General features: G+C 40.8%; 1 protein-coding gene across 8 annotated transcripts in view; it reads left to right on the top strand.

The window, feature by feature from the left end:
- ABLIM2 (actin binding LIM protein family member 2) overlaps nt 1-23,788 on the top strand; it is a 131,942-nt gene that overhangs the window by 26,157 nt on the left and 81,997 nt on the right. For 6 of the 8 annotated variants that reach the window (XM_077177760.1, XM_077177759.1, XM_077177757.1 and 3 more), the window contains exons 2-3: nt 11,002-11,145; nt 23,273-23,456. In XM_077177760.1, the coding sequence (XP_077033875.1) occupies nt 11,002-11,145; nt 23,273-23,456 (328 nt within the window). Of the gene's footprint in view, nt 1-3,184; nt 3,368-11,001; nt 11,146-23,272; nt 23,457-23,788 lie in introns of those variants that run through there. The other 2 variants (XM_077177761.1, XM_077177755.1) reach the window with 2 other exon arrangements.

Raw genomic sequence — 23,788 nt, 5'->3', positions numbered from 1 at the left:
CTGCACTGATGTGCAGGAGTCACACCATGTGCCCCAGAAGTGTTGTTCAAATGCTTCTTGAGCTCTGTCAGGCTGGTGTTGTGACTCCTTCCCTGGGGAGCTGTTCCAGTGCCCAACCACCCTCTGGTGGAAGAGGTGAAGAATCTCTTCTGATATCCAACCTAAACCTCCTCTGACACAACCTCAGGCCATTCCCTGGGGTCCTGTCACAGGTCACTACAGAGAAAAGTGCCTCTCTTTGTGATCATATTATCCCCAGCAGAAAATCCAAATTATCACTAAACTGGATCAAAACTACCAAAAGCAAAAATAACATGAAGCAGCACTGCAACCAGATTTAGCAACTTTGAAGAAAATTAATCTTAAAATATACTGAGAAAATCTGTGAAATATGATGATTTCTTGTATTTTCCAGCATTTTCAAAGTAAAATTCATTAATTAGAGATTCTTTATGGAAAGTTAATATCTTAATCTGTATTGAGACTGGACTCTATAGAGTCCCCATTTGCCATTAAATGATTGGGTAGAAACTTGTTGAGCTACTTAAAAGTCTAGGGACTTAGTTTTATAAAATCATAAAGGCTCCTGTGTTGGAGGGGACCCATGGGGATTATTGAGTTCAGCTCCTTACTCCACACAGGGCAACCTAAAATTTAAACCAATATGCCAATCCCAAGCAACTTAAGAGTTGCTGCAAGCTATCAGGTTTTCGTGATGTTTCAATATACAACAGTATACCTGTTGTGTATTGCAAAGTCCCTGAGTCACAGGTGGTGTTATAGCTCTGATTTTTAAAAAAAAAATTCTTAGTTAGAAAATACTTCCATATTTTATAGTGAAGAACAAACTCTACATTCTTCTACATTTAATAAAGTAATTGTTTCAAAACATTTTCAGAGAAAGACTGTGAAAAAAGCTCAAAATTGGCCTAGTGAAGTGCAGTGAACAGCAGGAACGAGGTTAGACTATGTCCTGTCACCTTCCTAGAGTCGTATTCCTAGAGTCCTATTGGAATACCTCAAACTGAAAGGGACCCATGAAGATCATCAGGTCTAACTCCTTGTTCCTTGCAGGCACTACCTAAAGCTAAACTATAACCAGTCCAGTTACTACTGACATTCACTTTAGCTTACACTTGGGAAGAGGGCAGGGAGTACAGGAAAGAAGTGTGAGTTAATTAGGAACAGGTCTGAAATATTTTTAAAATGTCCTTTATAATTCATGGTACCATAGGTTATAAAGATTTTTCAGCCAGCTCATCCATTTCAGAGTGGCCTAAATGTGTTGCTGTCTGTTTGCTGTTTGCAAAGATGTTGGTGACAGCATTGACCTGGGTAATGCAACCTTGGAAAAAGCAAACCTGAAACACGATGGGTGAGAGCACTGCTGTGGCTACCAGAACTTCACTTGAGATTTTAAGAGGAGCCAAGTGTCCTGTCCTTTTCTGTAGCAAGGGCAGTGTGCTGTTATTACTGTTAAAACAGTGGAGTTACAGGTGTTTGGTCTGTGTTGGTGTGACAAATCAGATTCAAGCTATGTAGAGAGATAGAATATAAGTAAATAAAGGTAGTATAGAAAGTAATCTTAGCCCCTAAAGAGTTGCAGCTGGGTTAATTATTAAAGATTAGGAGCAGGCCTGACTTTCACAGGCCACAGCTGTAGCCAGTAAGATGAAGAGTGTTATAAAAGAGTGGATTGGTTGCTTGGGGGGAACTGGAGTCAGTTGGCTGCTGTGAGAAAAAGGAAGAGTCAGTGCTTGGAGGAGCTGCTGATGAGAAATATCAAGGAGGTATAAAACTCTAGCAACATGGAATCTTTGCAATATAGTGATAATAGAACTCTTGTGATAGAATGACACCAAAGCTACAAGGTTTTCTGGATTACTTGCAGCAGAAGGTCTCTGATCTCTGCCTGTGCTGCTGCCACTGCTGTCCCTTGTCATGCCCATCATGAGTCAGCCCATCATGCTAATGAAGGGCAATGGCCTCCTGTTTTGTGCCTGTGAAACCCATGAGTGGTGATGGAGTTTCTCAGAAACACCACGAAAACCCTCTGAGCTCCTCCTTTCCTGTAGCCAAGTGGTGAGACTGCAGGGGAGGCTCAGGGATCACACCTCAAACTGTAAATACAAATCAGTGCACTGTGTGACTGCATTGTGATCATACAATGTTAAAATGCAAGTTACCAAGCATTTAGCCTTGGGAGCCTGGCAAGCAGAGGGAAAGGCTGTGTTAGAGTGAAAGCCCTTTCACTTTTCCTGCCTATTAATTTACGTGCCTTCAGAGTGTTGCCATTTAGCAAAGTGCCTTTTGTGTTTCTGCCAAGCTGAAGTAGCCGCTGGGAAAAACTAAGTAGGCCAAATCCTGCAAATATCTGGAGAGCTCAGCCAGGGTGGCTGATGGTGATCCAAAAGAGTGTGAGGATGGATTTGGCTTCACGCAGGCAGCACAGGAAAATTGAACAAAATAAAAAGCTGACTTAAGAGTTTCATGTCAAAAGGTAGTTGCTGCAAGATAATGCATATAGAAGATTTTTTTTTAAATTGAGTTGTTCATAGTTTTGGTTGAGTGTATAGAAACCTGGGATCTTCAGATCTATGCTCTGGGTCTCAGGCCATGTCAGCTGAGGGCTATTTAAAGTTATAGACCATGTGTGGCATGGCCCAGGGCAGTGGTGTCCTCACCATATAGATTCCTGAAGTCACAGTACTTATAGAAGTGCTCATTCTGTTCCCATGCAGTGCTTTAAATAGCTCAACACATCACTGTTATTCCAGTGCCACACATTCCATCTCCATCTGAGCAAGCAGGAGATTTTTGGCTGCCAGGTATTATTGCACAGTGGGAGCATCTCTGCTTTCATCATCTCCTTCTCCATCAGTGCTGTGCCCTCCTGCACCGGGGGAAGGCACCGCTGTGTTTGGGGGGCGTCAAAAGGGCTTTCCCTGCTACATCAGCCTGCGTTTATAATTTACAACAAGGAGTTTGCAGGTTTTAGTTCTTTTTAGCTTTTCTCCCCAGCTGCCCAGCGCCGCCCTGAAGCGGCCGTGCTGTCACCTGATGCAAACTCACCCCTTGCAGGCACGTCCCGCACCCGGTCCCCGCGGGACAGCGGTGCCACCCCCCATGGACGTGACAATATTTCGGCTTCTGGAGGTCGCTATTTTTGCCCGGCAGTGACGGCGAGCCTGGCCCCGCTCCCTCCTGTGCGGGGGTGCGGCCGGCGCCACCCGAGCCGGTGGCGGTGACAGCGGCGGTGACAGCGGCGGTGGCGGCAACGCTCGCTGCGGATCCCGCTCCCCGCGGCGGCTCCTGCGGGAATTGCCCCTCTGGGAGGGAATTAACGCAGGAATGCCCGAAGATACAGGTACGGTGTGGTGACTCCGCGTTCTGGTCAGCCTAGACCTGAAATGAGTCGTTTTTCATCTGGGGCTGTGGTAACTAAATCACTGATTTAGTAAGCTCGCTGTCGTGAGAATAACAACTCGGCTTTTGTGCGGGAACGCAGCAGAACGGGGAAAGATGGTTAAAGGTTTATTGTAAGGTGTGCTTTGTGTTCTTTTAATTATATGAATGATGATTTGGAATTTATACTGATTCTGGTAGTTAGCTGACAGCTCAATTTGAACACTTTCCTTGTTTTTTTAAATTGAAATTGACTTCAGCGTTTATATTAGACTATAATGCGAAAAAAGCCCCTATTTCTATGTGCAGATATCTTGGAGTATTGTTTCTGGATCCTATCTCATAGCAATCTGCCTAAACCTGTACAAAAACAGCCTTTACAATACTGCAGTAGCAATTATTCAAACTCAGCAGAGATTTCTATGAACTGTGTTTGAATTCAGTAAATATTTTATTATAATAATGAGGGCAGGAGGTTAGCTTATGCTTTGTTTATGTGATGTGAATCTAGCACAGAGCATATGGTGAGATTTTAAACTCTTGTGTGAAGACTTGAGCTGTGTTGCATCTCTTGTGCATGGTTTATTCACATCCTGTTGGAAACACCTCTCTTTTGCCTCTGGTCCCAAAAACTCAGTAATTGGTGGTAAAAGCAGAGGTCAGCTCAGCTGTGCTGTGTGCCTGCCCTGTATCAGCTGTGGGTTTCTGTTTTGATGGTGATGAGTAGGAAGTGCTGGCAAAGGCATGCCTTGGAAAGGCACTGTAGGAGGGGTTGCTTTTATGTAGTAGAAACAGGTATACATTTCAAAAAGGAACACAGTTCTTGAAGCATTTTACTTTGTATTTTTGGACAATGTGAAAGAATCACATTGAGACATATTGAAGTAGAGATTTGTCAAACTTGGTGAATACTTTTTCTTATAATACAGGAACTAAAGAATTAGCAATGCTTTACTGTAGGAGCCCCCAGAGAGGTCTTGGAAAGAGCAGTGAGCACTTCTGGGGGGATGCCCAGACCCTCTTGGTGCAGAGGAGCACTCCTGGGAAAGGGAGTGAGGTTTGTGCTGGCCTGGGGACACCTCAGCCCTCTGTGTGGCCAGCTGGAGGGCTCGAGGGGCCATGTAATATGGACATTGACAGCAAAACTTCTTTCCCTTTATCCTCCTGATCTTCTGGTTTCCTGTGAGACATACAGAAGAACAGGGCATTTTATTGAGAAGGCACCATAAAGCAGGGGAACACATTTGTAAAGTCACTTAACACAAGGTGCTAATTGAGAAACAGGGTACACCAGTTACTTAATGTTCTGTTCCAGTCCCTCTAACATCTCTACTCCTTAGGCAGGGCTGGGGCCAGGGAATTGCTCTGGCTGAGTGGGGCTGGCAGGATGGATGGGAAGAGCTTGTGGAGTTCCCATTACACAATTACTCTTTTTCTCATATTTTCTGTGGAAAGGACCAATGGGGTCTCAGGCCCCCAGAAGGCTCCATTATGAATCACTGGTTCTTAGGGGAAAAAAAAACCAAACCAAAAACAACCCCCTCTCTAAATGGAACATACAGCTGACATGCATGTAGCTCTCTGATCACTGCATGTATTACTGTATTCTGTATTTCTGTGTTATCCTCACATCAGCACAGCCCCTTGTCACTGGATTTTAAACACAGACCCAAGACAAGGAGAGAGCAGAGGCCAGCTCTGCAGTGGGAATAATGCTTCACTGGGATATTTAGAGGCACTTAAATGCATCTTTCCTTTAAGAAAAACCTATCAGATCTTTAAAAACATCTGAATGTTTTTAAATTCAGCCCTGAGTGTTTTGACTCAGTTGACACAAGAAGGGTTTGTTAAAACAACAACTTAAACTCCAATCTCTAATTCCTGCAGTACTTGTGTGTGTCGTCTTTAATCCTGCTCCAGGAAGATTGCAAATTTAATTCCTCTCTGGGCTGCTGTGAACCTCACCCTCCCCAAGTCACTTGATAGAGCATAACAGCAATCAATAATTTTGTCCTGTTTCTCAAATCCTTAGTGAGTAAATGGAATTTGGGTACCATATTTGTTTATTTTGATTTTCAGTAGCCACCTGTAGTTATAGAGATAAATTTTCAGTGTCAAAGCAAAGATAATTTGCTGGTAATTCCTTCTTGCAGAATAACATCCCTTACCAGTGCTGTGTGGTTTTGGTTCAGAGTGGGAATGTGGCCTTTGCCTTTATTGAAAAAAGTGAACGTTATTATGAACTAAACAGCTTATAATTACAGTTTGAAATTTTCATGTCTAATATTTTTTCCACTCAAAAATATGTTTTCATCTCATGAAGCAAAAAGTGGTGGATTTATAGAGGAGCCTGTAGTGCTGATAGTTACTAAAGAAAATTGTTGTATCTTTTCTGCTGATGGAGGGTTGCTGTTGCAGGCCAATGATGCTTTATTTGTATGAGCCTGAAATGAAAGGCTTGCACTTTTTTATCCCAGCCCCCAGAACACAATAATCGAAGCACCAGAACAATCCACAGAAAGGACAGGGAAGGTGCTCCCCCACCCCCCAGGCCCTTTGTTTTTCCTTGCATTGTTGCCTTTAGGTTCTGGTTCTGCACAATCCTTCCAGGAACCTTGGTGAGGAATTGCCAAGGAATTGCCACTTTCCCTCCATTGAGAGTAATTGGGGTTGTTGCAAATATTAGGAATAAAATTTCTTTTCTCGTGACTTTTGTCTTTCCACTCAAATTACATCTCTCTTTAGATCACAGTACTGTTTAAAATGTCAGCATCCCAGAAGGACAGGTTGGATGGGGCTTTGAGCAATGTCAAGGAAGGTGTCCCTGCCAATGCAGGAGGGTTGGAACTAGGTGACCTTTAAAGTCCCCTCCAACCCAAATCATTCAAGGATTCTGAGATTATAATATCAAATTGTGTCATTTGGCCCTCTATAATTTTGCGCTTCTTTAATCACCAAGAGCAGTAAATCTATTAAACTGTTTTTTTTAGAACAGAGTTAAATAATGTGACACAAATGAGTTATGTGGCCTTAACTATGTCTGTATAGTAAACAAAGAAAATGAAAGTCTTTATTATTAAACTTTATAGTTGAGGTTTGATTCCAGATTAAATGTGCATTCTTAAGCATGACACTTGTTAATTTTCAGTACTTGATTTCCAAGCTCAGAAATGGCTCCTGTAGGTTCCTGTGCAGAGTTGAAACAAAACACAACAAACTGGTAAAAGCATTAGGACTGTGTCGAATTCTGCAGTTTCTGGACATGTTTCTTCATGAGGTCTGTAATCTGTCATGAAGGTTTCTCATTTAGCTCTTGGAGAGCCTGATAGCAAAAGGGTTTGTCATCTTCTGCACAGCCCAATCCTAGAGTGGCTCTTTTGCCAAGAGTTTGATTTCCCTGAGCAGTTTGCTCACAGCAGAGAGGAGGTGACATGTTCTATCCCAGGCTCCTGAGCAGAGCATGACCAGGGACTTGTGAACCCTCTCCCTTCTGCCACCACCATCAGTTTGTCTTGCTCTGCTTCCAAAGTGTTCCTGTCTCACCCCAATCTTTCCCTTATCTCTGGCACCTTAACCCAGTCCCCAGAGCTGTTAAATCCTGCTTGGTCTAGCAATGACAAAGGAGCTGGGCTTGGTCAAAGGGATGGGCTTTTACCACAAGCTGTGGATTTTGGATCCAGTGTACCTGTCACAGTGTTCACTGAGGTCAGGCTGCAGCCTTTGATCCAAATACTTCCAAAAGCAAGCTGCTCTGCTTTCTTTTTCATGTTGAAAACCAATATATTGTATATTAACCTTTTTTCACCTTTATAAAAAGCTTAAACATTTTGCCTGAAATTTTCCCTGAAGAAATGAGTTTGAGATCATCAAATGCAAGTCATGTTTATGTGAATGGGTAAAGTTTGGCAAAGCTCTCAGGGAAATATTGGGATTTTTAGGGATGGTCCTGTGTAGGGCCAGGAGTTGCACTTGATGATCCCTGTCAGTGCCTCCCAACTCAGGATATTCTGTGAATATGCAGAAGTTATAAGCACACTGAAAACATCACTTTACAGCAGCCATAAGATGTGTAATGCAGCTTTAATAATAAGCAATGCCACTGTCCCTCCTTCCCTGTGGTACATGCAGCAAGTGCCCGTCTAGAATAAGCAGTATAGAAGTGAGTCTGAGGAGTTTATCTCATTTGACAATTCTTCAGCAAACTGTTGCTGGTTCATGTGCCCCACTTGGTCCAGAGCTAAGCAGAATTATCTACTGTGGAGACAGTCTGAGTCTTGACATCAGAGATGTGTGAGCCCTGGATAGCTGGCAAGAATATTGGCAGTAATGTCCCCAGCAGACAAGTCTTGCACAAAGAAGTCCTGTGGAAACTGTGGAAATTGTTCATTCCTTGCCAGTTTTTGTCCTTGTCAAAAAGTGAGTGCAGTCAGATCCTTTTAGGGTTTAAGGATTAATGAGGATACCTCTGCTGGAGCAGAATGTAGTCTGGGAGAAAGGCAAATTTAGAGGAATCAGGTATTCAGTTTTATTTTGGTTTAGAAAAAGTAGCTTAAAGTTAAGAAGGAAATTTCTACAAATTGGGGTAAAATGGAAGCATTTAATTTTTAATGAACTTTTTAGTCAGTTATGATCTGATGAATAGTCTCAGATTATTGCATTCCATCAGTAATTCATTATTTCACTTATTATATATGTTGATTTTTTCTTCTGCTGCTTTGAGGACTGATATTGATACATTAAGGCATAAAGGTAGAATACTGAAAAATTGCCATGTAAAACTTATCTCCTTAAATATGGTTTGAAATGTAAGTTAAAAAATGAAGTTCCTGAACTGAATTAGTTTCTCAGAATTGTCAGCAGTTGAAATTTCAACCTAAACCATATTATGTGTCAATGTCTTAAAATGCAAACTAATATTTGATTAATTAATATGATTTTGTTGTGCTAGATGGAAGAGTAAGTGTTTCAAACTGTCTTCAGAAGGACCTCTTTGTAATGATCTCAGAGGCACTGTATTCCCACTGGGGTTTTGTGGGAAATACTTAGTAGCTCAGTTCTGAACTGGGAGAAAAGAAAAAGAATTATTTCTTTGTCTGCAGTGTATATTTTAAATATGCTTTGTTTTACTTCAAAATTAATAGAAAAATTCCAGAAGAAATTTCAAAGAAGAATTTTTTTAAAAACCCAAACCTAAATATTTTCCTTTTTGAATTTCTTTTATAGCTGAGTTACTAAGTTTTTAATTCCAAACCTTAATTTAGAGATGCAAAGGGAAGGAAATATGTGAAGTCCTGTCCTGTAGCTCTGGACACTGAGCACCAAATACATCATGGGAAACAAATTTTTCTGGTTTTTGACACATTTTCAGCTTGCAGCCAGTGCCAGAAACCAAAATACCCCAACTTTGCAACAGTTTTCAGTGTTGTGCTGCTTTGCAGAAAGTGCAGCATTGGAGTCCCAGGGGCAAGAAGGCAAATGGAGAAGCAGTGTTTTCTCTGGAAGTGGGAGGCTGTTGGCACTGGAGGCAGGATGGGTGTTTGGGGGTGGGCTGGCCCTGGCAGGGCTCTGGTTCCTCCTGGCTCTGCTCTGGGCTGGGTTTCTCTGCCCTGTGGGACTCAGCACAGCATGAGCTGGCAGCTTTCTGTGCTGGCCAGGCTCAGATGCCTCTGGAGAGATGCTGCCCTCAAAGGCTGGAACAGGGGAATAGTGGAGTGTGAGGAAAAGTCAATTGTTTAATTGTTCCAATCAGAATTTTTTATTTCAAATGCGACTCCTTAGGCCCAAATGTTCTGGCTATGGTCAGCTCTTTTTAAGTCAAGTCTTTCATGAATTATATGCTACAGATTTGATACTTTGGAGGGAGCAAACCTTTATTTACAGTTGCACTTTTAGCTGCTGCTCTAGTAACTAACTCATGAAAATATTTTGTTTTGGTTTCTTACAGGGTTGATTCTTTTTCAGGGTGGGTCGTTTGTTTTGGGCAGGTTACAGTACAGAGAGATTCTTGTGTCAAAAGTAAAGTATTGCAAAGTTCAGAGTTTCCTCTGGTTTTATTTGAGGAATAAATCAGACCCTCATAGTAGCCTGAAGGATCTGTACTTGCTCTGTGTAAGTTTGAGCATCTGCCTTTCTGTAAGCTTCCCGTTGCCTGTCGTGCTTATGGTGTTTTCATTGGAGATGTCCTTAATTATAACCAGGCCTTCAGTAATTGCTCCAAAGTTCACAATGCCTTGAGCAGGACTTTTAGACCATCACAGAACATGTAATTTTAGCAGACAAGGCAGAATGCTGGTGGGTGGTGAACAATGTCATGAGAAGCTCAAGCCCATCTATCTGCTGGGTAAAAAAAAAAAAACAAACAAACCAAAAGAACTAACTCAAACCACTTTAGTTGCAGGAGTAGAAAGTGATGTTTTGGGTAAAACTTGCAGCAAGTCCTCTGGAAGAGTGTGTGGGAGGGAAGCTTAGCATCTTACTGAAATACTGACTCCTTCAACTCAGTGGATGTGGAAAGGCCTTTTTTGCTTAAGCCTATTGGCATATGAGAGGTTGCTCCATCTTGACTGGTTGGTTGGTGAGTTTATTTTGTAGCTAAAATTTAAACAAAATCACTTTGAAATAAGCAACCCAGCCTTTGAGTAAGCATGCCACATTGCAGAAGAAAATGTCATTAAATATGTCATTTACTTGAAATGCTTTATGTGCTTTCCTGTTATTAGTTCTTCACACAGGGAAAAAGCCAGATGTGTTGAGTTACAGTACAGCTCCTTTATAATTAACTGCCTTGATGTTTCCTCTCTTGACTCCTAAGTACTCTGATAAAATATTGATGCAAGTGCTGCAGCAGCACTGCAAGAATAAGGTCATATCTCACCTGTTCCACATAACACATTGAGATGCCTACTTATCTCATTTTATCAACAGCACAATAAATGCAATTTCTAATTTACATCACAAGATGGCAGCAAATTTTTAATTCACTTAATTTTCACTAACCTAGATTAACCTAACCTCTTGAAATTGTGGTTTTCTTACAAAATGACAAAAAACTTTGGTTAATGGTCAGATATGTGTGCTATTTACAGGGATGTCAATATTTCAGAAGTATTCAAAACATCTAGAGAGCTTTATTTCTGCTTTAAAATCAGTAAAAAAAGGCATTTACTATGAACTTTAAATATCAGTAGCTCACAGTGTAAGAGTTACCAACTCCCATTAAAGATATTTTGAATAAAAACTATAGCTTTTATCTATATTCTTTGATTCCTTGAAGAGAAAATATGACAAAGCAGTTTTTGAAATTCAGGCGGGGGATTCTCAAGACTTGATCATCATAGACTTTCTTCTAAAAGGAATTCTGATTTATGTTTGAAGTGTGTTCAGTCAAAAGCTTTCAAAGATATGAAATAACAGGGTTGGCTTGCCTCAACTCCTTTTGGCAGATCTTTTCTCCTGTGCTGGCCAATCCCAGAAGTTCAAATTTTAGTCTGCTTGAGCTGATTTGTCCTAGGTGTTGTTAATTGTCATTGCTTGTAGATCTTACAGAGGATGCATCTATGGCCTTTAAAATGCTCTACTTTTTGTTTTCCCCTGCAGTTTCCCAACCACAGGCTGTACATAGCCAGCTGGAGAAGCCATCCAGTACTGCAATTCTCTGCAATACCTGTGGAAAACCATGCAAAGGAGAAGTTTTGAGAGTTCAGAGCAAATATTTCCATATTAAATGCTTTGTTTGCAAAGGTAAGTGTGACTGCTGCTTCTATAAGTAGGGCATTAGCAATGGTTGTGACTTAATGATCCTGCAAACTTCACAAGCATATTTTACAATCCAATCCATGCCTGAAAGGATTTACTGTGAAATCCCTGACTCCTTACTGTAAGATAATAAACAACCAAAGTCCCAAAACTGGAGAATGTTTTCAATGGATATAAAGCTGTTTATATCCATATTGGAGTTTACTATAGGTTTGGGATGTCAGGAAGAAGAGCACTTGGGAGAACAGTGCAGAGCTAGGAGAGGATGAACATTTGCAAAGAAACTCAGAGGTTTTCTGTCCCCCAGCTCTCTAATTAGTGTGCTGTAGGGTGCACCATGGCCACATCTGTCCAGGTTCTCTTGTGCTGGACTGTGATCTTTAAATTCCAGTGTTACCCTCTGTGCTTTTCCATTTTTTGGGGGGAATGACTTGGTTTGCTCCAGATTGGTGCCTGGTGATCTAATATTGTCTCATGAATAGCAGAAGGATGGTCACAGGAAAAGGGAATTATCTGATACAGCACCCCTTCTGTAGATACTTGCTTGTTTAAAAACTTGTCTGGAAGCTGCAAAGATCTAACTTGTTTTAAATGTACAGGTACATAAATATTAACTGATGTTGACTGAACAACCTGCTTACTCTATTATTAACCAGTGCTTTTAATAAATGACATTTATTAAACCTTGTAGCCCAGTCTAGAGACATGAGCATGTCTCTGCTTCCTGATGTGTTACTGTAACTATTCCTACTCCTCTTTAGAGGAAATACTAGAAAGAAAACTGTCACTATCTGTTAGCTATACTGATATTTTTTAAAATCCAATGGGATTGAATACATACTATTAAAAACTGAGGCAATCTTTAATGATTTAGACAGACAGGACTAAATGTTCAACTCAATAATTGTGTTCTTTGCAAAATTGCACCACAAGCAAAATAAGCATGCTGCACTTTCCTAAACAACAAAAATATTTTGGTCATCTATTCAGAAGAGATTAGTATTTAAAGCAGACCACAGCCCATACATTCATCTTTTACGTTCTTTTAAAGCCAGCTGTTCTTATGGCAAATTTCACTGTTAAATCAGTTTTTCAGACCTAGCTCAGTAAAAGAGCAGCTGATCTGTTATTCAAGAGTCTTGTTTCCTACATGAACCAGTAACATTCTGTTATTTAGCCCATATTATCATCTTTATGAAGTCCAAGCCTCCTGTATTTTTAATAGATTTGCTATGAGAAAAAACAAATTCTGCAGAAGGAGTAAGACAGAGTTGTACATCCAATTTTTTGCTTTTATAGTCCATCTCCATTTAGATGATGCCAGGTCACCAGCAAATGCAGCATATGGTCACTGAACTGATTCATTGATCCCAAATTTAGGCAGTGCAGAGGGGTCTTTCCCACCCCCATGCAGAGGAAGATGATGAATGCACTGTAGAATTGCATTGCCCCTATCTGTCTGTAAGAGATAAGAAGGAGTTTGTTCTGCTTCTGGCAGATCTTGGATAAATGAGGAAAAAATCTCAGTGTCAGTGAGGTAGCAGGGTAGCATCTGTCAGCCACCTGCCAGTCTCTCAGCTGGCACAGGAGAGTGTCAGAGGTGTGGTGAAACTGCTGCTAGGTGTCAAGGCTCTTGCCCTCCTCCTTACTAATCATTTTGCTAAGTTTGCCCACATGATTGCTTTGAGGGTTTTCTCTCATTATTTATATGCCTTAATTTCTTTTATCACCTTTCAATGGTTTCTATCAATTTTTCTGGCATTCTTCTGGTATCTGTTTTTATTTTGTTTCTGGGCTTTATTTGTTACTTAAGAAGCATAAGTTGCTTTGTAATATGGATTTGCCATATTGTTAGGTGTGAAGAGCTTTGGAACAAACAGAACACTGAATATACAATGTCGCAGACATCTTTCATGAAAAATCCGTTCTTAGGATTTTTCCTTGTGAGAAGCTGCAGTTTCAGTAACCAAAGTAAACAATGGTTATCTGCTGCTGTGGAATGCAACAGGTAAACCCATGATTGGTCTCCTGTGGGTGTTTGGATTTCTTGACCACTCATGGCTGAGCTGGCTCTTGCTATGTCTGAGACACAGATCTTTGTTATTCATTCTTTTCTATTCTTAGCTAGCTGCTGAAGAAACCTTTTCCTTTCTATTGCTTTTTAGTATAGTCTTAATGTAACATATATCATAAAATAATAAATCAAGCCTTCTGATCATGGAGTCAACATTCTCGTCTCTTCTTCATCCTGAAAACCCTTGTGACCACAGTCACAATACATTTCCCTGGCTGCATAAAAGGAGAAAAAGCAGGTTAGGCAAACGTGGCTTAAATTTTTAAATTAGTGGATGAAGGAATACAGTTCATGTGTTAGGATTTAGCAAAAAAAAATGGTATTCAGTTCTGATCAATGTATCTGCTTTCAGCCTTGGAGGAGAGTTTTGTGCCATGACCTCTGCTGTGCACGGGCAGGGTGATGGTTCTGGGAATGTATTTATCCTATTGTTGATTCCTGCCTGTGGTGCATTTATTTCAATGCTGCTCAGCCATGCAGTTTGTCCTGTCTCACTCATGCACCAAAGATAGCACGTGGAGCCAGGCTGTGTGTCCAGCATGCAGGGCTGTCCAGGACAGATAATCCCATGTGTGGGCTGCTGCATTGCCCTGCCAGGATGCCTGCCTGCCTGGTTGACTGCCTCTGTGTTAAACCACCTTGTAGCCTGCATCAGAAAACATGTAATAGTTATAAGGCTGCAGGGAATTTTGGTTCCTCTCACAGAATTTAGAGCTGTACAGTGGTGGAAAATGCTAACTGATAAGAATGACAAATGACAAATGGAGGTATCTGAGGTCTGTTTGAATGACCTCATCAGTGACAGATGACGTAACACTGGAAGAAGTTACACCTTTTTGAATATGTGTGAAATTTGAAACTAATTCTTTGATACTTTTGGATAAATTATGAGGTTTCAGAGGGTCAGATACATTGAATTCTGTATTTCTACGCTTTTTTTAGGGTAGAAAGGCAGTTTTGTGTATTGCCATACTTCTGTCTGATTATTCATAGAATGGTTTGGGTTGGAAAGAACCTTAAAGATCACCTCATTCCAACTCCCCTGCCATGAGGAAGGACACCTTCAACTAGACCAGGATGCTCAAAGCTCCATCCAACCTTGGACACTTCCAGGGTTGGGGCAGCCCCAACTTTTCTGGGCAACCTTGTGAATTTCAGAATGGTAACAGCAACTACATAGATGCCTTTTGTATTCAAATGAAATTGCATAACCAAGAAAGGTTAGGATAAAGTCACTAATTCCCATGCAGTTCTTCTTTCATTTCCATCCAGTTCCTCTTGCATTCCCCAGACAATGATTCTAAACAATTGAAAGTTTTTTGAAGGCGAATAACTCCTTTATTGTTCAAGACTAAGAGACACATCCAGATTAAAAAATTTAACAGCAGTACTGGGAGCATCTGCTAGTCTTGCTCAGTATCAAAGTCCAATAGGACCTAGGGAGGTAAATAGGCATTATAAATAAGGTTTGTACTCATATCTATTCATTTGTGTTATTACCTGTTCAGCTGCATGTCTAATCTGCTAATAAAATTCTGCAGGGAACATGCCATCTAACCTTACTTCAAATTTTTACTTAATTTTTGGTTTAAAGTATATCCCATTGATATCAGGTTTGATAGAAGTACCGTTATAATGAAGCTGGTATCTTTGATATAGTAAGGCAAAATTTCATCAGACTTCAAGGGCTTTGGTTCCCATGTTTGCTAATTCTTTTTTTATTTGTTACCACTAAAATAAAAGTGTCAAGGACTGTAATAAAAAGCACTGTAATAAAGTATTTATGACTTAGACTGTCAAATTTAAAAAAAAAATGTTGAATATAAACTATTCTGAGGGTGTCTGTCAGGTCAGAACTGCATTTAATGGAGCAGATGGTATTAGACAAATATTAACTTGGGGATTGCTTACAATTGTGATTTAGTAGACCCAGCAGAGAGACAGGTTAACATAGAATTGTAGATAGGAAGATGTAGGTGCTATAATTATATTATCTTGGGTAGCCTCTTAGATCATTGATAATGATAGAAATTACCCTGTTTCATTAGTATTTAATTTTCTGTGTTTTGACAATATCCTAATATTTCCAGAGTTGCAGTGACCAATTTCAACAGGAGAACCCATAGCATCTTGCTAAAGAGTGTTCTTTGTACGTATGTGAGAAGAACTATAACTCACATCTGTGTCCTTTCCTGGTTTGTCTCCATGAAAGGAAATAAACTTCCAGTGTGAGCCAGAGAGGTGAAAACATGACCTATGTGCTATACCTGCTTCATTCTATCTTGTATGTGTCTTGTTTTACCCCTAATCAAAATTGTCCTCATTGCTGGCTTGTTATGGGTGCAGCACATGGAGTCTTCCCTGCTGGCACAGCCAGCAGTTGCAATTATTAATTTTCATTAATAATTGCAACAATACTTCCCATTATTTTTCATGGTTTTTTTTTAATTAATCTGCTAGAATTTATCACATCTTCACCTTAGAATGGGGTATGTGGTGCTGGGGATTAGTGTTTCTGTGACCCTGCAGTGTCCTGGGAATTGTGAAAAAGCCCAGGTCTGCATATATCACTTCTATACCATTTTCTCAGTAGAACATGCAACAAAATCCAGAGTTATATCATTTATTGGGAAGTCCCCTTAATGGGAAGAGCTAAGACAAAATATTCAGTGAAAATATTAAAAACATGGAGTAACTTGGCCATAGGAGTTATTTCTTTGTTAGATCAAATGCATTTGCTAGGATATAAATAAGTTCTAAGCTACACTGAGTAATCTGAGGGAATTGCATTTGAGCATAGCTACAGGGTTTCACATTTCAAAATGGGAGTCACTTACGGGAAGCTCATTTGTGAGATTGCCCAGTCCCGGATTTTGCCAGGGAGTAGCAATTTCTGGTATTTCTGCTGTCATGGGCACTGGGGGTTAGTGTAGGGACTCTTGTTCATCAGGTACTCTCAGCAATGTGGCCAGCACTTCCTGAGTCCTTCAGGAGTTTGCAATCCCTGGTCATATTAACTCAGTATCACAGGAAAAACTGTTCACAGTGTAATGCTCACCAAGGTTGCAGAGTGTGGTAGGTTTAGGGCTGCCTTACCAATGTCATGTTAGCTTGTAATCTTTTATTTCACTGAAATTATGATGATGATAATAATGATCACTTTTGCTGGTGCAAAAGTAACTTAATGTATCAGCAAGTGGTTCTATGTTGTAGTTTTGAAACCTGAACTTTAAAATTTTTAATCTGTTTTTCTAAAAATAATTACAGCTCAAGCAAATTTTGAGCAGCTCAGTTAATTAACTTGCACTATCACAAAGTAATGGGTAATTTTCCTTTTTTTATAATCATGTTCTTGTTGCAACCTTTCTTTGCATTCATGAAGACCTTTCTGCAGCCCCTCACATCCTGGCCATACACCCATCACACCAGCACTCTAGCAACATGACAGATATATTTCAACCAGAGTCTGATGAATCTTATTTTAAGAGTATCTTTCACGAATTTAATAAATACATAATATTAGTAAAGCGTGGTGAAATGGGAGGAATCATGGTTACAAGTATTGGTAAAGGAATATCTTAATAGCATTCAATAGAAGGTAGCTAACTACCCACCAAAGGAGGCCAAACCTCTGTTGCTTCTGTTTTCCAATTTATTTACTCCTTATTTGCATCCTTCTAGTCCATTATAGTTATAGTAGAAAGGTAAGTGCTCATTAGAGAATAGGATTTTCAAATCTGTGTAAGCTTTGTAGGCAGTAAAGACACTATTCATATAGAGAAATTTTGAACATTATACATGGTTTCAACCCACATTAGATAATGTCACAGAATTATTATTATTAAAAAAAGCCCAGAAGTCTTTTTAATTACTCAAGTTCTCTTTTGGGGTAAGGTTTTCCCTGTGCAAAAAAACCAAAAAACTCAGTGCAAGGATGCCTTTCTGCAGGGGGCTTGCAGACTGTGATGCTCTTTCCCTTGAGGACACAGCAGGGGTACAGCAGCACTGTGGAGCAGCTACTGGGCATTTCAGTGCACTAAGGTGATGTGATGCCTGTATTGAGACCCAGAGAGAGTTGTTGCCTAAAATTCATCACTGCCACAGTGGTATTATTCCACCTCCCACTTGCTGCAACTCATTAACACGAGGCCATCTGCCATATCTGTGAATAGAGCAGGGACTTCATTTGCAAGCCTGGAACTGGCACCCAAAGCACTGTTAAAAAAAATCTGAAAATATTTGGTGTTGTTGCTTTGCATGTTGGGGTTTCTTTTGGGTTGTGGCTTTTACTGTATTTTATTGTTTTTAAAAACCTGTTTTAAATAGTCTGGCTAATGACAGCAGTATTTTATGATAGACATTTAAGATGTTATTAGGTTTAAAATGGGTTAAAACACATTACTCTGTTTCTTAAATTTCTTTAGCATACTTGTAAATTTTAAGTAACCAGATTGAGTTCTTAAAATAAGAAATTAGTATAAACGAGACATTTTTTCCAGTTTTCCTGGGGATTATTTTGGTAGTTGGAAACAGCCACATACCTAATGCTGTGAGGACCTTGTTCACCTCTAAGACTATGGGAGAGCTTTTACAGGGCAGCAACACTGTCTCTAAGCTATTGGGAAACTATACTCTCCAGAAGGAAAATGGAAATATACTTTCTAATGAAAAATTACTCAATGTGTAGTTCCCATTTATTATAGGATTCAAGGTACATAGTGCACAGGAAACTTCCAAAACTCTCCTTCATTTTAATTGGTACACTCTAATGTTTTGTCAATCTCATAAGAGCATTCTGAATCTCAAAGGGTTTTCCTGCCACTGTGTTTACTCCACAAATAAATTTGTGAGCATGATGGCCAGTGTAGCCAGGGAGCTTGTGTAGGTGCTGTACTCTCTATCTTCTATAGCTTCATCAGTGCTGCATCTGCATGGTGGAGTGCAAGATGTATCCCCACAGTTGTCTGTATCTTTTCTGCTCCTGAAAGTTGCTGGTTTTCTTCCATCAGACCTGTCTTTCCTGCATTTCCTGGTTGGAAGCTGGAGAAGAGACCAGCAGGTCTGTGCAGGACTTTTCTGGGGCTGCATGCTGCTTTTGTTTGCCCTGGATAGTAACAGGATGAGGTATCATTCAAGTCCTTGAGATTATAGATGGTATTTTGGATATTATTGCTAGTACCCTGCCAATGACTGACAGGCTTGAGTGTTCTTGATTTCACAGATGTGTTTGGAAAGACAGTTGATAGGATCATTTGTGCACAGAAGAGTGATGGAATTGTATGGTTTATATACCCCATTGCAAGGTTCCTTCTGTCTAAGAAATTATATTCCCATGCCAGTATTTGTATGGCCAGCAAACTTGGAGCTGGGAAAGACTTGCCCAAAAGTTTTGTGAAAAGCTTATCTGGACTTACCACACCAGACCCTGCAAGAAGGAGTATCAGAGTCACAGCCATCTGCTGGAAATGAGCTTAGATTGCCTCAGATTAATTGCAGTTCAGTTTGAACTTCAGTCAAAGCTGTAATGGTGGAAGTTTGCCAGGTGGTTCTGATTCCTTCTCACAGGCATAGGGGCCAGGAGAAATATTCCTCATGTGATCATGGGCTTTTGGAGAATGGGATCCCAGACTTCATTGGTGGTGTATGAATACATACAATTTAGCTGCCAAAAGAGAATAATATCAGCAGTGTACTACGTGTCATTCTTGGGATCGCAGTCAGCCAGTGGCATCCATCGCATGGATGGAGGAAAATACCAAAGTGGACATAAAACCACAGTGCTGAGGGAGAAAAATTTTATTTAACTTACATCAGGCAGAAGATGGAAGGGAAAAATACAGACTTGATATGTGCAGTTGCATGTAAGCAAACCATTTGATTGTCTGGCACGCTGGCAGCAGAACAGCACTGCTGGGCTGACCAGACCTGCAGTGCCTGCTGCAGCTTGCTGCAATGTGCAGCAGCACAGAGTGCAGCATCCCCCAAGCAGCTCAGGACACAGCTGGTTTTTAGGCCCACCATGCAGCCAAAAAATTAATCTAATTTCAGTAGGTTCATTTGCCAGCACAGAAAACAGATGAATTTTATACTTGTACACTGCAAATGGAGTACTGATGGCATACAGTAGGGGAATAGCAATGTGCTTAAAATGCATTGATTAATTGATTTACTGCTATTTATTTTTATAAAATCATAGCATGATGGAAGGGACATTTAAAGGTCATCTGGTCAAAACTCCCCTGGAATGAGCAGCGATGTCTTCAACCAAATCAGTTTGCTCAGGGCTCTGTCCAATCTGACTTTCAATTTTTCCAGAGATGGACCATCTATCATCTCTGTGGGCAACCTGTTCCAGTGTCTCACCAGCATCACTTAAAAAAATTCTTCCATACATCCTGTTTAAATTGCACTTATTTTAGTTTAAAACCATTACACACTGCATAAATTCCAGTGCTTCAGATGCTGTTGCAGACACTGTGCTAGGGAAAAAAGTAGTCAGTTTCTAAACCAGTAGAGGAACCCCTCACATCTATATGTGAAGTATTTTGGTGCCAGGCAGCTGCACATGGTCTTGAAAAGTGGAATTATCCAGCTGTAAGAGAAGCTGAGATACCCTCCCTAAAAATGGTGTGGATATTGTCCCTCTCAAGTCCCATAGCACATCTGGGTACTGGCTTGCTTCTAAATGTCATAAGAATATGACACAAACACTTCTTCACTACTTTAGAATTCCTCCTAAAGCTTATAACTGCTGAGGAAAAGACAGTTTTCTTTGCCTTGTGTGCAAGGTAATACTGAGACAAGAAGATGAGTTACTCTGTGTTAGTCTCTTCATTAATATAATTACTGTTTTCAGTGCTTTTCTCTTCTCACCAAGATGAACTCCAGAAGCTGTTGAAAACTGTTTCTAGGTTAAAAATAACCCTTCCTCCAGATACTCCTTTTGGAAGACAAATGCTAGGTGGGAGTGGATGTGACATAATGCTAATTTCCAGTCCTAGGAGAGTAAGATCTGGTAGCTGCCTTCAGATATTCTCTCTAGACTTCTTCCAGCTTTCTCTTCCCAGTTTCTTGTCTCTGCAGCATCATCTCAGATGGGCAGTGTCTGTGTCCACACAAGTAGCCAGCTAGGGGCACAGCATCTCACCTGAGGGAAGGCCAATGGGTCTCTTTTCAGAGCTGCTCTTCTCAGCTTTAAAGCATGACTATTTTTAATATCCAAGCCAGTATTTAACTGGAATCCTTGTGTTTTTCTCTGGTCAGCTGAGTGCCAAGTTAAACTGGATCAGATGGTTCAGAGAGTGAAGGAGCAGGCAAGGGTTTGTGACTCAAGGCATGGCCAATGGAGCAGAGCTGGTGGTGATGCTCATTCAGCCACTCTTTGGATAGGGGGAGGCTGAAGTGATGGTGGTGCAGGAAGGGGCCTGGTGAGAGGATGCTGAGCTTACTTTTATTTAAAATCCCAATAACTTGTTTTTCTGTCTCTCTTTAGGAGAGCAGTTTCACTGCAGGGTTTCCTGAGAAGCCAGGATTAAGTGCATTGGTGCAGACTGCTTTAGTGACAGGACAGAGAGAGGCCAATACCCTCAGGGTGAGACAGAGTGCCACCAAATGCCAGTGGCACAACTGTTGCTGACCCCATGTGCCCCAAGCCTTGCACCAGGCTTCTCTTAGCTGCAGTGAGAGCCTGCCTGGCTTCCATTCAGGCTATAAATACAGATTTGGTTGTGCTTATCTCTCATTTTAGCAGGTGAACAGGGACAAAAGTGCACAACAGAGCAGTGGCAAATAATTTGTGGCTACGCTATTGAGTCATCTTCCTCTGGTGATGGAAGCCCAGCTGCAAGTCCCTCTGTGATGGTGCACAGCAGAATGTGTTAACCAGTGCCTGTTCTGTAGCTCCAAGTGGCTCTTGGTGCCTTTGTCCAGGTGCACTGCAGTCAGGTGTGCCACTACCAGCATAAAGAAATGTGTTTAGGGATATAGCCCCTCCTTCCTCTTTTCAGAAATGCAGTTGTGTCCTTTTAACTTTTTTCTCTTATGATCCATTTTACAAGTTCGAACACTGTATGATGCAATTTGGAGCTGCTCTGGGGCATCAGTATCAGCTCAGCATGCTGCTCAGCATCATCCTGAATCCATAGTTGAGCTCTTCTTCTGTGACATCAGTAGGTAGCTGAAATACATAGGCTGAAAGAAACTCATGATATCCAGCAAGTTGTGCCAGATTTTTGGGAAGTCTGTTCAAAAAGCCTGTCCTTTGTAAAAATGAGAGCACAGGTGAGAAAGAAATGCTAAAGCAAATGTGTAAAGCCTGTGAAGTAGAGAACATGAACAATGTATTCAAATATAAGCCATCTAATCTGTGTTGTCCATGACACATGCAATAATAATAATTGGAATTATTGGAATTGTTTTGAATTATAGGAAAGATTAGAGCCCGCAGTTCTTCAGTTCTTGACCATGCACTAATACAGTTGTAGCGTGATTGTTGTTTTCTGACTCCTAGCAGTCAGGGCCATCTCCAGGGAGAATGGTGAGCACTGAAATCCCACACAGGGATGAGCCCTCAGAAGGTTCAAGGAGAGCCTTGAGCCCAGGCCTCCTGTGCTACAGTTAACAAAGACTATAAAAAAGGGATGGTGATTGGATGTTATTTTGAATGAATGACCTGGATCCTCTGCTTTCTTGGGGTTTCTGTGCTGTGTGTGTTGCTTTGTGCCTTGGGCACCTCTGTTGGACTATTTTTCTTGTAGTTTAGGTGCAAGATGACTGATTCTGACACTGCAAACAGCTTTGGGTGTGAGTTGCCAGGCTTGACATTTAGAAACCAAAGTGCCTGTGGGCTCTCAGGTACCCAAGTGTAAATCTCAATCTGGAATTTTACAAGCGTGGATACTTCTCCTATTTTGGGACCAAGGCACTGAGCAACTCTGCAATGTTTAGTACATGCAACCCAAATTTAATAAGCAACATTCCCACTCCTTTTCTGTGGGCTGTATGTGAGTAGTGGCACTGCTGTAGTTCAGCATGGTTTGACTGTAAACACCATTTGCTGATGGGAACACATTCCCACATGAACATCCCCAGGAGCAGAAGTGTGTAGTAACAAGTGTGGTGCTGTGCCTTGTACTAAAGGAGTACTCATCACAGCAGCACAATCACCACTTTGAAGTCCAGTTCTCTGTTAAATCAAGTCAGGTCTGTTTTCAAAGACCCTGGCCAATGTGGATGATGGTTATGTTCTACATGTCTGCTCTTAGTGTATGACTTCACCAAACCATTGTATCTCTCCTTTCCCATCTTACATGTTCTCAAAATTCCAGCCTAGCTCCATCCATGGTGCAATGAAGAAAACTCCTGAACAGTCTCACAAGCCTTTGGTTAATCAACTTTAACCCTTTCCTACAGGTTTAATTTTAAAAATAGAAATTGACATTTAGGACTAAAGCCTTACTTTTGCCAGGAGCAGATGAACCTGGAGATGCCTCCAGTTCATATGTGGTGAGTGATGTTCATCAGGTAAACATGAGAGCTGCTTTAAACTGATTTAACTTGTGGAAACTTGCAGCAGTTGCCATGAGCATCAGCCCCTGTGTTTAGAGACAGCACTAGTTAACCCTTTTATGTCCAGGAGGAATATCAAACACCTGTAATCTGTCAGAGATGTTTCTTTGTAACACTGGTGCTTTAGATTTTAAAGATTTATATCCTTTATGCATTTCTTTTAACCTGTTAAATATGTTAGATGTTGTATATGGTGACCCTGAACTCAACTTCTACAGACTTTAACTTTGTGCTCACAGCTGTTGCACTGAGGTTTTACATTAAATAAGTCCAGGCTATTAGTGCCCAAAATACATGACAGATGTAATTTACTGTAAGAGTAGTGTCTTTCAGATGCACATCTTCTCTGTGATCATAAGCCCATACACTGAAGTGCTCCATTATGAACCATTCAGATCACAGGTGAAAAATCAACCTAATTTTAGAACATTTGTTTCTTGCCTTCTGAGTCTGCCCATTCTCTTTCTGCAGCTTGTGGATGTGACCTGGCTCAAGGAGGATTTTTTGTGAGACAGGGAGACTACATCTGTACTTTGGACTACCAGAGACTCTATGGCACACGCTGCTTCAGTTGTGATGAATTCATTGAGGGAGAAGTGGTCTCAGCACTGGGCAAAACCTATCACCCAGACTGTTTTGTGTGTGCTGTCTGCAGGTAGGTGTTCTACATGAAGTTGTGTTTCTGATGCCAGAATGCCCTGAATGCCAGGCATTCTAACCTATAGCCTAGAGACAAGGTTTTCTGTTACTCACTCCTTAAAAAATTGCAGAATTAAAAAGAAAAAAAAAATCTGTAATTTTGAGTGCCTCCCTTTTTTCCAAATGTGTTTTTCTTTTTTATGTTGTCTTATCTGTGATGTTTTCAAAGTACTTTAGAAACTTCCACTGTCTTCATTGTAGGATGTTTTGCACCAAGTGTTGCTTAATTTCTCTGGTATCTGCTGCTTTGTCATTTTTTGGCCTGAAGTTACAAAGAATTCCAGTGCC

The sequence above is a fragment of the Agelaius phoeniceus genome, chromosome 4 (genome assembly GCF_051311805.1).
Source record: "Agelaius phoeniceus isolate bAgePho1 chromosome 4, bAgePho1.hap1, whole genome shotgun sequence".
Classification (NCBI taxonomy): Eukaryota; Metazoa; Chordata; class Aves; order Passeriformes; family Icteridae; genus Agelaius; species Agelaius phoeniceus.
The sequence above is the reverse complement of the archived record's forward strand: the minus strand, read 5'-3'. Positions and strand labels throughout refer to the sequence as shown.